We start from the raw sequence: 14,585 nt of genomic DNA, 5'->3' as shown, positions 1-14,585 counted from the left end.
GCCCTGGGATCCACATTCATACCTGCAGAGAGAGCTCCCCGGGTCTGGCCAGTGGCTGGCTGGGCTGTGTGATGAGGACAGCTGCCCGTTGGCGGGGAGCCAGCTGGGTGTGGGGCTTGGGCCTGTGGTGTGGTGAGGGGCAGGGCTGGCCTGCTTAGGCTGCCACCGCCAGGGTGCATGGTAGTGGCCATGCCTTTAGCCAGAGGAGATCCTCCAAGCGCACTATTCCGGGGTGGCCCAGCTGCTCCTCCAGGAGCCCTGGGGAAGCAAACAAGAGTCCAGTCAGGGGACACCCAGATGAGTCACGGCCACTGTCACTTACAGGCCCTGAGAGATGGAGGTAAGGTGGCCCAGGAAAATCCTAAACAATGCTTGACAGTGCTCCAGGTGAGCAGAAGGCAAGCTTTACTGGACTGACTCCCAAGGGACCCTCAAGAAACAAGAGAGCCCCAAGGGAGCCCTGAGGGACAGGGCAATCCCAGCCCAAAGTCCAGTACCAGAGCACAGCCTCCACTCATCCTAACAACAGCTGTGGTCTCCAGGCACAGCCCGAGCAACGGATGACCCCTGAATGCCCTGAACCATGGGTGGGGTGGGGATAGGGAACAGGCAGCATGGCTCCCTCCTGAGGATGCCAGGGAACTTGCAGTTTCACACCAGAAAGGTGCTTTTCATCCCAAAGCTTCCAGGTGAGGCCATTGTGTACAGAGGACCCCAGCCATTGTGTGTGTGGTGGTGGTGGTGGGGTCTGGCCCCATACACATCCACATTATGCCCACAGCTGGCTCCTGGGACAAGGGATGGGGCAGAGTCTGGGGGTTGGAAGCAATGGGTACTGGGATATTTTCCCTCTGCTGGGCTGGAATCTCCTGTCCCTGTCCCTCCAGGACATCCCTCACAGATGCAGGAGCAACATGGGAGCAGACAGGCTCTGCCCTCCCCACCTCTTCCCTCCCACATGGAACCAAAGGCCTGGGGGAGGGGCCCACAGTGCCCAGGGCGGCTCTGCCCAGTAGCTGTGGGGAAAGGGTCACCCAGAGGGAGCCCTGGCCCTTGGCAGCTCAGGGTTGGCCAGCAACCCCTTTTCCCCTGCAAGGAAGACCGTGGCAGTATGGGAAGAGAGCTCTTGGAAAGACATTTGAGTCAAATGCACCAGATTTCCTTTATCTACTCAACTTGCATTTACTGAGCACCTGGCACTTGCAGATGGAATGCAAGGAACCCAGGGAGCAAAGCTGCTCTGAGTGACCACACTGCCCTGGACAATAGGCCACTGGGGACATATGGCATGGGAGGGACTATGGGGCAGGCTTTGTACAGTAGGGGACTAGATAGCTCCTGGGCGCCAGATCCTGTGGCCAGGGAAAGAGGCAAGAGGGCATTCCAAGGAGCCCCACTAGGGAGCTCTGTCTCCTCTGGGTAAAGGACATGAGTGGAGGAGCAGGTAGAGAGATGCCCAGGAAGGGTGCTCCCACCTTAGAGCCTATTAGCCACCTCAGACTACTCAGGGTTTCCTTGGGGCTCCAAGAACAGGCTTGGCTGTGGGTGATGGCCAGCTGTGAGCGAGCTTAGGGTGAGCCAGGCCTGAGGCCCTCAGACCCAGCCTGGCTGCAGGCCTGGGCCAGCTGCACCCTTTCATGGCCATGGGAGGCAGAGGGGCTTCTCAGGCTTCTCCCTGTCGAGGTCACCCAAGCAGAGCATCTTCCACAAGCCTCCCTTGTCCCTGCAAACCTGGCACTCTTCGGGAAGAATCAAAGAATGCCCTGAATCATGGAATCCACCTCAGGGTCCTAATCTAATCCACTCCTGTCTTCCAAAGCCACCATGACAGCAAGAACCCATCAGTAATCCTGTAAGGCCCAGCATCACTGAATACCCTCATAGTCCTCCTCCCAGGACAGATAAGCCCTGAGGGCAGATCCTTGGGTCACTAGCATGGCCTGCAATGGGGAACTGAGCCGAGCTCAAGGGCTGCTGTGGGCAAAACTGATCCTCCGCTCAGAGAAAAATTTGGTCACTTCAGTGAATCTGTAAAATTGCTCTTTTTGAATTTTTAAACATTGTATAACACAGAATTCCTAAGACACTAGAAGGAACAAAGAAAAAAAATTAAATTGTTGATAATGCTTCTGCTCAAAGCATGCTTTACCCTTCCTTTTTGCAGGTGTGTTTTTACATACATCTGTGAGGATGCACATACAATATACAAATCCACACTGTGTGCTCACACCACATGCTGTGTGTACATGCTGTGCACAGACAAGAACACTGTGCCCACACTGGCATACACACTAAGGTGGCACATTCACTGCAGATGTACACTTGGAACCCAGCACCCACACATGCACACACACGTGCATCACAAGTACCCACATGCACATACACCACACTCACGTGCATGCATACATATAAGCATATGTGCTGCACAATGTACTGCCTGCCCTGCACATGCTGTGTAGAGAGAACGCACAAGCACACACACACACTTGAAGCCTTGCTCTCTGGTGATCTCCGTTCTCCCAAGTCTGGCTCCTCTATGGCCAGTGTACCTAAGGGAGCCAGGCAGACCCAGATCCAGAGGAGCTGCCTGCAGGGAAAGTTTGCAGGCCCAGCTCAGCATGGCCTCCTGCAGTTTCCAAAGTACCAGGGATCAGGGCCTCATTCCCTCCATGCCCAGGCAGCAACCTTCACCTGGAGATAGGCGTCACGTAGTTCCCAGGGAACACCCCGGAGAGCCCAGTCCGCATGGAGGCGCCCTTGAACCAGCCATCCTGGCACTTCTCCAGCACCCGGTACATCTCACCCTTGCGCAGCTCCAGCTCATCGCTCTTCTGGGGCTTATAGGCATAGAGGGCCAGGTACCTGCAGGTGAGGACAAGACAAGGACCAGGTCAGCACACACCTCCTGGGGCACAGTGGCTGCAAGGCAGGATGTGGGGGCACATGGGGCTCAACCTTGGCCCTCTGCAGTTACAGAGTCACACCCTCTTCCACCCTGTGCTCCTGGGAGGCTCTGGAAAAGGAGCCTGTGTAGTGTGGACACAGTGTGCTGTGGCTCCAAGGCCCAGGACTGGATGTGGGGCCCCACCTTTGCATCTTGAAATGTTTCCATATGCTTCATATTGTCTAGAGTCTGATGTTTTGAGCAGGAGAAACTCTAAGGGAAAACCGAGTGTGAGGCCAGCTTCCCGAGCTAGGCTCAGCATGACCTGGCTTGGTCTATGAGCCTGCTTATCCAGAAGAGCACAGAGGCCTTTTCTGCAGAACAGTGGCCTCCATCGGGAATGGCTGGTGCACACTTCCTTGCCATATCTAGGCAATGACTTGTTTTTCTTTTAGGCTGACTTAGTGGAGCAACCCTGGCCTGGGTTTGTTAACCACAGCCCTAAGGTCAAGCCCCTCTGGGAACACACCAAGGATCCCTTGGCCCCAGCCAAGGTGAGGATGCACAAACTTGTAGAAGTCTGAGGATGCCTGGTTAGTGGGGCCTCAGCCCCACAAGAGGTGAGAGATGAATTCCAGGATAGGTGTCCCCAGGATCTGGTGCCTGGACTGGCTGCTTGGTGGAGAAGCTGACCCCACCTGGGGGCTGTGGGCTCCTGGCTCCTGTAGGACAGGTCTCTGGGGCTCAGGGGCCCAAGAACTACTCAGAACCCTGACTCTAGGAGGAGCCTTCTTAGGAGGCAGAAACAAAAATGGGGCCCAGGTCCCAAGGGACAAACTCAAAGAAGAGGAATACCTTAAAGACAAGTTGTATTTTATGGTGCTGGGCATCAAACATAGGGCCTCACACTTGGTTCTGTGACTGAGCTACACCCCCATCCTGAGGAATATTCTAGAACAGAATGAGAACCCTGTTGACACTAAAGATTTATTAGTCTTAAAATACAATTTGCCATCCATTTCCAACATCCCAATCCTGCAGGTGTGAGGCCCTCTGGTGTTGGGAGGTAAGGGGTGTGTGCAGCCTTGGGTCTCAGCATCCCATGGGGACATCGTGCCTTGTCCTTCCCTGTGGAGACAGTTAGGAGCAGTCAGGGACAAAGCCATCAGGGGACCCCCATCATGGGCTTACAGATTTATGATGTCCCCCATCCTAGGAAATAGAGAGCCAGGGCATAACCGTCCCTGTGAAGGGCACAGAGGTCATTGGGAGAGCTCAGCAGGTAAGGATGGCATCTCCTCTGGGCCATGTGGGTCCACAGTGCTGGGCTGGGGGCAAGGAGAGGGAGCAGTGATGACTGCATGGTGGGAGGCAGCAGAGATGACAGAAATGACACCCACCAGGCATTGTGAGCTGCCCTCAGGAAAGTAACTGAAGTGTGAATCCTGCTGGAATCACCCAGTCTGTCACCATATCAGGATACTTCTACTCGGCCATAGCAGAGTCTCAAGGTCCAAGTGCAGCTCCCCCCTCCCCAGTGTCTTCGTAGGGGTGAGAGGATGGACTCCCAGGTGCTGCACTCAGGGACGACCGGTCTGTTGAACAAGGGGCCTGGCGCCCCATGCTCTGTTCCAGCCAGGGCCTGTGGGCTGGCCCAAACCTCAGCCTTGCTGTATCCTCCCACAGGGACATCTCGGAGTGAAGGCCAGGCTTCCAGGGCCACGCTGTCTGTCCTGGAGCAGCACCCTACAGTGACCTGTCTGGCCCATCTGCTCCTTCGGGGCCAAGGCTCCAAGCAGCTCTGCTTTTTCTGCCCAGCACTTGCACCTCAGTGCTGCCTCCTCAGTCCCAGGGACAGGGGAGATTCTCAAGAAATATTTATTATTGAAGGAAAAATAAAACAAAGGCCCTGAGTTTGAGACTGAGGTTCAGCCGGCCCTGTGTGGGCACAGGCATGGGAGTGTGAAGCCATGAACGGGGTCTGCTGTGAACCTCACCACACCCATCCAGCTCCATGGGTACAGTCAGCATCCATCTCTCAGCTGGGAATCTGTTTCCTGTAGAACAGCAAGTGTCAGCACCAGTGAGAAATGGCCATGGCCATTGGAATCAGCTGACACAGAGCTCATGGCCCAGGGAGGAGCTGATGACCTCACTCTTGTAGGATTCCTGTTCATTTACTGGGATGAGGACTTTGTGTTTCCATCCTTCCCACTGAAATAAAGATGAAGATTCTTTATATCTAGGCTTCAAGTCATTTGAAGACCTTTAGGTTAGAAAAGGATTCTTTCAAATAAGCAAGGACATGGTTCCTAATAAGATAACATAGGCAGGAAAATGGGAAATTAAGGGGGGTCTGGCCAGGTATGTTGTCCTCAGTGCCCACTGAGCGTGCTGTATGGGGCGGCCCACGGGTGTAGACACCAGTGCTAGGCTGCACCCACTTCCTGAGGTGCAATCTGTGAGAGCTGTCCTTCAAGCTTGCAGGACAGACTCTGGTTTTGTGCCACATTCAGCCTCTTCAGCAGGACCCCCGTTCCTTGGCAGGGGAAAGTCTGGAGAGTTCTGTTTATCAGCTGCTCTGTGGTCCAAACACCCCTCAGGTGCTGGTTTACCCCATGTTCTATGCAGAGCTGAGCCCACCGCAGGGCTGTCGAGAAACGGGGTGGGGCAGGGGAGGACAGGGCACCCCCTGCCACTTGCAGACGCAAGGCCTCGTCTGTATAGCACAGGAACCTCAAGGTTCCATAGCTGGGGAAACTGAGGTTGAGAGACTGGGAATCCATCCGTGCTCCTGCATATCCAGAGGGGGGCCAGATCTGGGACTTGGAGCTACCAGTGTGGCCCAGGGACACAGTTGGGTGCAGGCAGTGTGACCCCCACTTAGGGAGGCTGCGTGGTCTGCACAGGGACTGACCAGCTTGGCCATTTCGTCTTCACTGCAAATGAGTTCTCTCCAATGGGCAAGCTGTCCTCTATCCAGGTCCGGTCTGTCCTCTGGGGGTACACTGATGGGGATCCTGGATGTGAATAAACTGCCCCAAACCTTCCTTCTCCTCTTCCTCTTCTTTCTCTACCTCCTCCTCCTAATCTTCCCCTTCCTCCTCCTCCTCTTCTTCCTGTTCCTCCTCTCTTCTTCTTTTCCTCCTCCCCTTCCTATTTCTTCTCTTCTTTCTCTATCACCTCCTCTTTCTTCTCGTTCTCCTCTTCCTCCACCATCTCCTTTTCTTCCTCCTCCTCTTCTTCCTCCAGCACCTTCTCATCCTCTTTCCTTCACTCCCTTTTCTCCTTCTTCCTCCCCCTCCTCTTCATTCTTCTTAGGGTGCCTCAGAGAGGAGACCAAATGTGGATGGGGCTGTTGGAGGCTTTGCTGTCCAGACAATGGAGTACCCGGCACGTGGCTCGTGTGGGGGTGGGGCACCAGCAGAGGTGGTGTCACTTGCATGTATTTCCCTTGAGTCACTCAAGGGAATGTGTCTGTGGGTGGCACTAGAAGAGCCGCCTGTGTCCAGGGGGTGGCCTCGGCCCTCTCCACCTGCCTCCAGCCCTCTGAATCTTGGCAGACCACCTCTGGCACCTGCTGCTTCCCAGCTCCAGTGACAACCACAGCAGCTTGTATGGATGGGCCCCTGGCACAGGTCCCAGGGCCAGTATGGGCCAGGCCAGGAGCATGTGGGCTGCATGTGCTCACCCTCAGCTCCATGCGTGTCTGATGCAGTGCTAGTATACAGCGAGCAGACGGCCAGGCTAGGCAGGCTCTGGGGGCTCCATGAGGTACTCCACCTATACCCTTGTGTACCCACACCGCGTGAGCCCAGCAATCCTCCCCATCTGTTTGCAGACTGCACTCTCCTTTCATCATGGTGACCAAGGGCTCCAGCGACTGCACTCTGGTGCCTGTCCTGGCTTGTGTCGCTTCTAGAGTCTGGAGAGCATTTGTCCTGTCCTGCCTACTGAGATGGTTGCTTCTGCTCTGTTCGTGCCATGGCCACAGGTGCACAGGGACCTGTATGCTGAGCACTGCTTTTCCCTTTAGAGGTGACTCCCAATGGCTAGGACCAGCAGAAGGTAGACAGAGCCTAGGGAACCCCCCACAGGTGATAGATGGCAGGTAATTCAGGTCCAGGTCTGCACAGGGTCACTGCTGGCCCCAAAGGCAAGCTCAGTGCTGCAAGGTGACTGGGTGCTGGGCTTAGGAGCATGGCTGCTACTGTCTCTTCCTGAGGGCAGAGCCCTGGTCTGAGCTGGCAGTGTTCTTCTGAGCTCCAGCTCTTGCACACTGTTGTGTGAGATGGGTTCTGCTGGGCAGTTCCCAGTGTTGCAGAGCCCACAGCAGGGAGGCAGCTTGGGGACCAGCGTCTCCCTACACTGAACACCTGGACACTTGCCTATGTTCTACAGCACTGGGGCCTCCCATTCCTTGCCTGCTCCAGGGGCCCCTGAGAAGTCTGCAGTCCGTGTCTAAGGCCTGGGGTCCCACTGTGTTCCCGGGGAGGCCTCAGGTGGGCCCCTCTCAAGCACAGGTAGGGCAATGGCTTTGGGAATGCCCACTTCCCTTCTCTGTGGGGCACAGTGTCCTTGGGTGTGGCCCCGGCACTGGATGCTCACAGGCCTCAGGATGACGGTGGCAATGGTGAAAGGTAGAATAGCACGGAGGACTCCCAGCACTGTGGTGGAAAGAGAGGGTGTGTGGCAGTGTCTCTGCAGAGGTAGGGTGCACCCCAAGAGCCTCCAGCATAGCGGATCTCAAGAACAAAAGACCAGTGCCAGGGACCCCACATTCGAGGAGACGGGCAGAGCACAGATCTTGCTGCCAGCAGCACAGCCTGAGTCTGGTCCCCAATCAGGATCCAAGGCCCAGGATGCAGCCAGAGGGAAAAGCCCCACTGTGAGGAGGATCACAGGGTCCCCAGAGCTATTCTACAACTGATGGCCAAACCATGGGGCTGTGGCTTGTACCCCAAGGCCACCACCCCTCTAGATGACATCACAGGAGTGTAGTGCCATAGCTATTTCTGTGCAAAGATCTCATTCAGGTTAATTTCTGACTTTGAATGTGACTTGTGGAAGCTGTTTGAGGAAATAACCAGTAAGGAGCAATTGTACCTCTGTCCCAGTGCCGGTCCCCAGCACCCATGGGGTCACTGGCTTCTCAGAGCTAAAGAGGGTGGTAAGGGTCAGGCTGGGCCCTGATACACTAGGAGCAAAGACCTTTTGCCTCCTAGGAAAAACAGCAAATGTGATATTCAGAATGGACTCTGTGTGTTACTGGAGGTGTGTGAAATTCCCAGCCTGTGCCCGAGCATGGCTCAAACAGCTGCAAATGTCCTCACAGTCACAGGGCCACACCCACCATGACAGGGCTGCTGCCCCAACTCCTCTGCATCACGCAGTCACTGAGAGTCCTTATCATCCTCAGAAGGACATCCTCTGACCCATGAGTGTCCCTCCCTACTACTCAGATGCAATCTCAAGCTAAACAGCAGCTGCACCTGGAGGTGAGTTTTCCAGCGACCTCATCTTGTGATAGGGCAATCAAGAGGTCACAACACCTTCGCCAAAGTTAAGAGCTGTCCAGGACATGGAGATGTGTCCACATGTCCCCAGCTCCTAGGGAGTGACGGACACTCTTGGAGCTGACACAGAGAGGAGGGCACTCTGCACGCAGGGGTCAGGGAGTCCATGTGTAGCATGTGGAGCCAGGATGAAGTCTTGTCACATGGCCTGTGCCCTCCTGTCCTGTGGGGAAGTGCCTGGGGGCCACCCCTGGGGACATGGGTCTCCTCTTGGGGGACACTGTCCTGAGTGACTTCCCCTGTGTCTCTCCAGCCCTTGGCTTCAATGAGGCTGCAGAAGTGGGTCCAGGAGAAGGCCCAGAAGACAACAGGCACTGAGGACACTGTGACCGGCAGGTTCTGGGTTCCTCACACCTCAGAGCTGACTTTAAACCATCTCTCGATTGCTGATGACACCACACACGCGCATTTGGTATAAGGCTGGGAGCAGGAGAAGTTCAAATTTTGCTGTTTGCAAGTTTCTGAATTTTTCCTGGTTTGGGGGACGCCCCCAGGGCCATGTGCATGCCAGGCGAGGCTGAGCACAGCACTACTCCCCCATCCCCTGAGTGTTGTTCCATGCAGGCTGAGCCCAAGGGCACAGCAGGGCTGACTGTCTGTCTTCTGCCTAGCTCTGGTGAAAACTCAAGTTTAACCTAAAGACACCTGGAGTGCAGCTTACTGATCCATGTTCCTTTTGGGAGCCAGGTAGAAACTGGGGAATCTTGACCTGCTTTCATGGATTTGGGGAACCCCACAGGTTAGGCAGGCCAAGGGAGGTATTCAGAGCTCCCCTCCACAAGAGGCTGATGTGTGGCCAGCCCAGAAACCCAGTGAGGGTGTCCTCACAGCAGAGCCCTTGGAGGCACGGTATGCTGCATTCTCCAAAGCATTTTTCCCCTAAAAGACATTCCATTTTGCAACCACCAGCTTCTGAGTGAGTATCTGGTGTTCCTGGGTTGGTGGAGCTTTCTGTCCTTGTCCTTCTGTCTGCCGAAGTCGAAAAGCTCCACCTTGAAGTACCCATTCACTCACCAGACTGAAATCATCACCAACGCAGAGGCAAGGGTAGCCTAATTTTTCAGGACACTACTGAAATGGAGAGCTTTGAAACAGCACATATGTCTTAAGACCTGAAATTTAACAGATTTTCTGAACAAGATTGTGAGTTATACTGGGGTTGGCCGAGCAGTGGCACAGGTGTGGACTCCAGCTCTGGAGTCACCAGCTGCCCGGCCACCCTAGAGCCAGAATCTGGGGCCTGCTCTGGACTGTGGAAGCTGCTGTCCCTATGCTGTTACTCCCCAGGACAGTGTCTTTACAGACTCTGCCAGGCTTGCGCTTTGTCCTTTGAGCAGTCTTGCAGATGTATGCAACTGCACTGACTAGCTGGTTACCCCATGAACACCCCAGAAAGAGCTACATGTGCAACTGCTGTGTGTGTGTGTACTGGGTGCCAGAGGGAGGACCTGGCAGGCAGAAGGGGACGCTCACACATTCAGGGGCAGCGGGACTTTGGGAGACGTGCCCTGCTCTCCAGCTGCTGTGGAGGCTCGCGGGACAGCTGTGGGGACAGGTCCAGCCGAGCAGGGGTCCTGGAAACAGACAAGAGGAGACAGGAGTGAGGAGGGGGACAAGCAGGCTGGCCATGGGAGACCCACACACCCTCCCCAGATGTTAACCTCTGTGTCTCAGCCCATCGGAGCTGGCAGGCAGGACAGCTGCCACCAAGGAGCACTCACGGGCCCCTTCTGAGCCCCCCTTGGTCACCAGGGGAGAAGGTCTGGCTTGGTGTCAAACCCAAGTTAGTTATTCTTGTCTCTGTTAAAGAAAGCCAGACACAATCTTTCATATTACAGGATACAGCTTATTTAAAATCAGCAACCCCAGGAACTTCTAGCGAGGTGACAGTAAGAGGCTGGTGCGGGTGGCAGGGTTCACAGAGCAGCATCTCCCCCCAGACCAGAGGGCTTGAGGGGTCACATCCTCACATAGGACACATGCAACCATGGCCCATGAGCAGGCATCCATTCCCAGGTCAGGTGGACCAAGCCTGGAGACATGTACTATGGCCAAGGACATTATGGATAGGGCCAGTGCTATCCCCAAGTCCCCTTGACACCCAACTATACATCCCCTTGCTGTCTTCCCTTGCAGTTGTTCTGTCCTGAGAGACTCTAGGAGGCATAGGGTTAAACTGAGTCCCCCTCAAACGACTCTGTAATGAGCACCAAAGCCCAGGTCACCTGCCCATTCTGCTCTGGGTGTGAAGAACAGTCCACCAAAGCCAACACACACCATGACCTGCAATTTCCAAGGAGAAACTCTCCCTCCTTGCTGATCAACAAGAGAGATGGCAGTGAGACCAGCAACAGGGACACAGCCCTGTCTCCAAGGCAACCACTGTAGGCTCCCTTCCCATCCCCATCTCTAGGAGCTCCTTCCTTTTTTTTTTTTTTGGTACCGGGGATCGAACTCAGGACCTTGGGCTTTCAAGGCAGGCACCAAAACCCTGAGCTAAATCCCCGGCCCCAGGACCTCCTCCCTTCCCAGCCCCATCTCCAGGACCCCTCTCCCTTCTGAACCTAGCCTCGAGGCCCTCCTTCTTTTCATCCCTGTCTCCAGGACCTCCTTTCCCTGATGCCCTGTGAGAAGACCCCATGTTCTCCAAAGTCTATTGGGAGAACTCCAACTTCAGGGGCCACAGTCACCTGGCTTCTCCTTTCTGCCCTGTCAGTGACAGAGAAGTTGGAGTTTGGGTTCTGAGGGCTGTGGCCCATGTGTGGGGAGGATGGCAGTGCTGCTCAACTTACAAGAAGAATAATCAAACTGTGAGTGCCAATCCCACACAGCTCAGGTTCTGCCACTTGGGTTTCTCTCTGATCCTGAGACACAGAGACACAGAGGAGAACAATCCCCTAAACCTAGCAGCATAAATAACAGACCCAGCAGGATGGAAACAGACAGGGACTTCACGGTGGCTCCATTTATAGTGGGGAAAACCTGAACAGCTCAAGCATCCAGGTGTCCCAGGATGGAGGCCTGCAGGCCAGGGACAGCTCAGGACAGGAGGGTGTGGGGGGCAGGTGGGCTGTGGGAATGGAAGGGGAGTCAGGAAGGTGGTTTGGAGAGTGACTGCCTTCCTGAAAGTGCCTGTGTTTGTTTCCATGGCAAGAAGTCCAGAGACCCACATATTAGTGACAGCATGAGTTCTTTGGGAGTTAGGGTTTGGGACAATTTTAATTTTTTTAATCTAATGTGTTCAAGTTGATGGAGTGTCCTGGCTTCCTGACTCTACCTGTGCCATCTCTGTGGGTGCTGGGAGCCATTGAGAAGTGCAGGGGCAGGCACTGTAGTATCTACGGGTGCCATGAGTTCACTCCTCCACAAGACATGTGTCACATGTGCCTCTGAAGCAGAGGAGGTCACGAAGGGTCAGACTCATCCATGTGACACCAAGGTGTCTGGTGCCTTTGGCTTTGACTACATCCTGGCTTTCTGCCCAGGCTCAGCAGCTTCCACTCTGTTTAGGATCCTAACAGCTTCATTTATACCATCCTGGGCCTGAAGGATTAGTGAGGACTTGGCAGGGGAAGAGTCAGGCAAAGATAAAATAAGAAAGGAGAAAGGGCCCTGGCTGCTTTGGAATAAAAACAATTGGCCCCAGCCCTGCAGCAGGTGGGTCCTGGCTCCAGGATTACTGGTGGAAACCTTGGCTCGAGCTTCACAGCCAAGAGCAGACCTGCTTGCTGCGGCACTGTGCCCACTGGCCCCTGCACAGGAAAGGTCTTTGGCTGTGATATGGTCAGACTGAGACATATTCTGCTTAAATGGCTCCCTAAGGGACACAGGTGGGCTGCCCAGGCAGGCGCCCGAGACAAACAGCTGGTACCTCAGGAGAGGACGTAGTGCCAGAGTCTGCTCCAGAACAACCACCCAGAAATTCTTCTGAAGCAGTAAAAGCCTGGCTAGGAGTGTCTGGCAGGTGCCCAGCACAGGCAGGGTCAGTGAGGTACCCTCCAGGGGGACTCAGCATCCACAGAGGAACACTGATGCTATACCACCCCCAGCCCCAGGGCTCCAGAGGCCGAGGAACTCAGCTGTCCCGAGGGCCCCTGGCACCCTCACCCCCCTCCCACAGTGGGACGGAGGCCGGTGGCTCAGCAGGCACATTCCAGGCTGCCCATCAGTAAGGACGGGGCTGTCCTTCATGATGGTTCCTGGGTGGAGGAATTCCAGCTCCTACTCCTGGTCCTCCAAACCTGAATCATCAGGTCCTACTGATGCCAGAGGCCCCTAAGCAGCCTCGGAGGGCATGTCATTGTGTTGGGATCAGTGAGAGGGAAAGAGGGGTGCAGCTGGCAGGCAGCAAAGGGGCTTTGTTGACAAAGATCCTGAAGAAGCATCTTCGTATTTTAATTTTTAATATGCACCCAGGGAGCACTGCCATTGTCCCAACATGCACACCACTCGCATGTTTTATTCACTCCTCATGACCACTTCAGTACACAAGTGTAAACCCAACCCTCTCAGACTCGCTTCCCAGAGAAAACTTCCGAATAAGGCATTTAGGGCTTCACTCTTCTCAGCTCTGTAAAAAAATGGCAGTAACTTGTGTGCCAGAGGCCAGGGCTGGGCAAAGGCCCATGAAACTCCACATCTGCTCACAGCCTAGGACAGAGGTGATCCCAACAATCTCCTCCGAGTGTTCCAGGTTAGCTCAGGAACCTGAGATGTAGACACCAAGGTCTGGGTCAGACACAGCCCATGTGTCCGCCTTGCCTCTGTCTTGTGAATAAAGGTTTATTGGCAGCCAGCCTCCTTGTTTATGCATTCTTTGTCCTTAGCTGCACTGACAGGAGAGGGCCGAGCCCACATTGCCATAGGCTCTGAAACATTCAGCACTGGAGTCTGTCATAGGAGGGCAGCTGCTCTTTCTCCCCAACTTACTGGGCCATGAGTTTGGACCACAAGGCACACATGTGGCCAATGGTGTAATGAGGCATCCCCCAGTGTTACTAAGGAGAATAAGGAGGTAGGAGGGCTGGGGGAAGACAGCACCCTCAAATCTCTAGTTGAGGAAGTGAAAACCCTAGAACATCAGAGCAAGAAGGCAAAATCTGTGAAGGAAACCATAGGACTGCTTCCCACCTGACTGGGGCTTTGCAAATTTCGAACCAAGTGATTCTGCCCTGGAAAGAGCCACAGATGGTTGCATCCCCGGCTTCTTCTTTGCCTTCTCTCCCTGGGACAATGGTTGTTGGGTGGCCTGGTGGTGGGAAGGCAGGAGACCACAGAGGTGCTTCCTGTGAGTCCATCAGACAGCCATCCTTCTGTGCACAGAAGGCATCATCTTCATGGGGCGATCTGCCATCCTGCCTCCAGACAGGAAGTGTGCAGGAGGGACCTAGTTCACTGTGGCACCACTCACCCACCCTGCAGAGCCACTCTGCTCAGGGAGACTCATAGGTCGGTCATATGGGTGGAGATGATGTGATGAGGGCCTGGGTGTGAGCGCACAGGGGTTAACAGGTGAGGGGGCTCACAGAGGGGAGGCAGCAGGATGCAGGGCAGGAGGAGGCCCTTCAATTCCACCTCACACTGTAGGCAGAGCCAGGAGACAGGTACTCTGGAAGAAGCTGACCCACAGCCCTGGGTGTCCTTCCTGACCTGGTCTCTTCTGTTCTGTGCAGGTGCATGGGCCTTCCTGCTGTCCACCCTCTGCAGCACAAACCCTGTTCACCTCTTGGCAGACCCTGCATGTCCTTGGGACTGGGGCCCAGGACGAGACCCTCTGTGTTCCACAGGACACAGCTTTCCCTTGGGATCTGCCAGCTCACCTGGGCTTCCTGGCCAGCACGTGCCCAATAAGAGCTGCACTGTCTCATCCCATACCAAGGGGATACAAGGAACCTTCCCTATGTCCCCTGCCTGTGCCAGCAGACAGCCCCAGGGCACAGGCAGGACCAATGGTGCAAGTGAAGAACTTGGCATTCAACAAGACTCGGGGCACAAAGTCTCTACTCCCAGGCCACAGTGTCTGTCCTCTTTTCCCACTCTCAGGCCACAACTGGTCATCACAGAGGCCCAGCTACTTCCAGGTTTGCAGAAAGAAAAACCTCTTGGATCAGATCCTCACCATAGAT

At 55.0% G+C, this 14,585-nt stretch overlaps 1 protein-coding gene across 2 annotated transcripts in view; it reads right to left on the bottom strand.

Annotated features, from left to right (window-relative positions):
- Sh3rf3 (SH3 domain containing ring finger 3) overlaps positions 1-14,585 on the bottom strand; it is a 235,681-nt gene that overhangs the window by 54,512 nt on the left and 166,584 nt on the right. For both annotated transcript variants that reach the window (XR_015448504.1, XM_004844734.3), the window contains exons 5-7: positions 9,934-10,034; positions 2,692-2,862; positions 23-258 (exon numbers count right to left, since the gene is read on the bottom strand). Coding sequence is in view for 1 of the 2 variants with exons in the window: in XM_004844734.3 (XP_004844791.2) it covers positions 23-258; positions 2,692-2,862; positions 9,934-10,034 (508 nt within the window). In the remaining variant the exon portion in view is untranslated. The remainder of the gene's footprint in view (positions 1-22; positions 259-2,691; positions 2,863-9,933; positions 10,035-14,585) is intronic.

The sequence above is a fragment of the Heterocephalus glaber genome, unplaced genomic scaffold (genome assembly GCF_053883595.1).
Source record: "Heterocephalus glaber isolate CG9 unplaced genomic scaffold, H.glaber_assembly_v1.0 deba00000470, whole genome shotgun sequence".
In the NCBI taxonomy this organism is placed as follows: domain Eukaryota; kingdom Metazoa; phylum Chordata; class Mammalia; order Rodentia; family Bathyergidae; genus Heterocephalus; species Heterocephalus glaber.
Note: the sequence above shows the minus strand (reverse complement) of the source record. Positions and strands in the feature narration are given on the sequence as shown.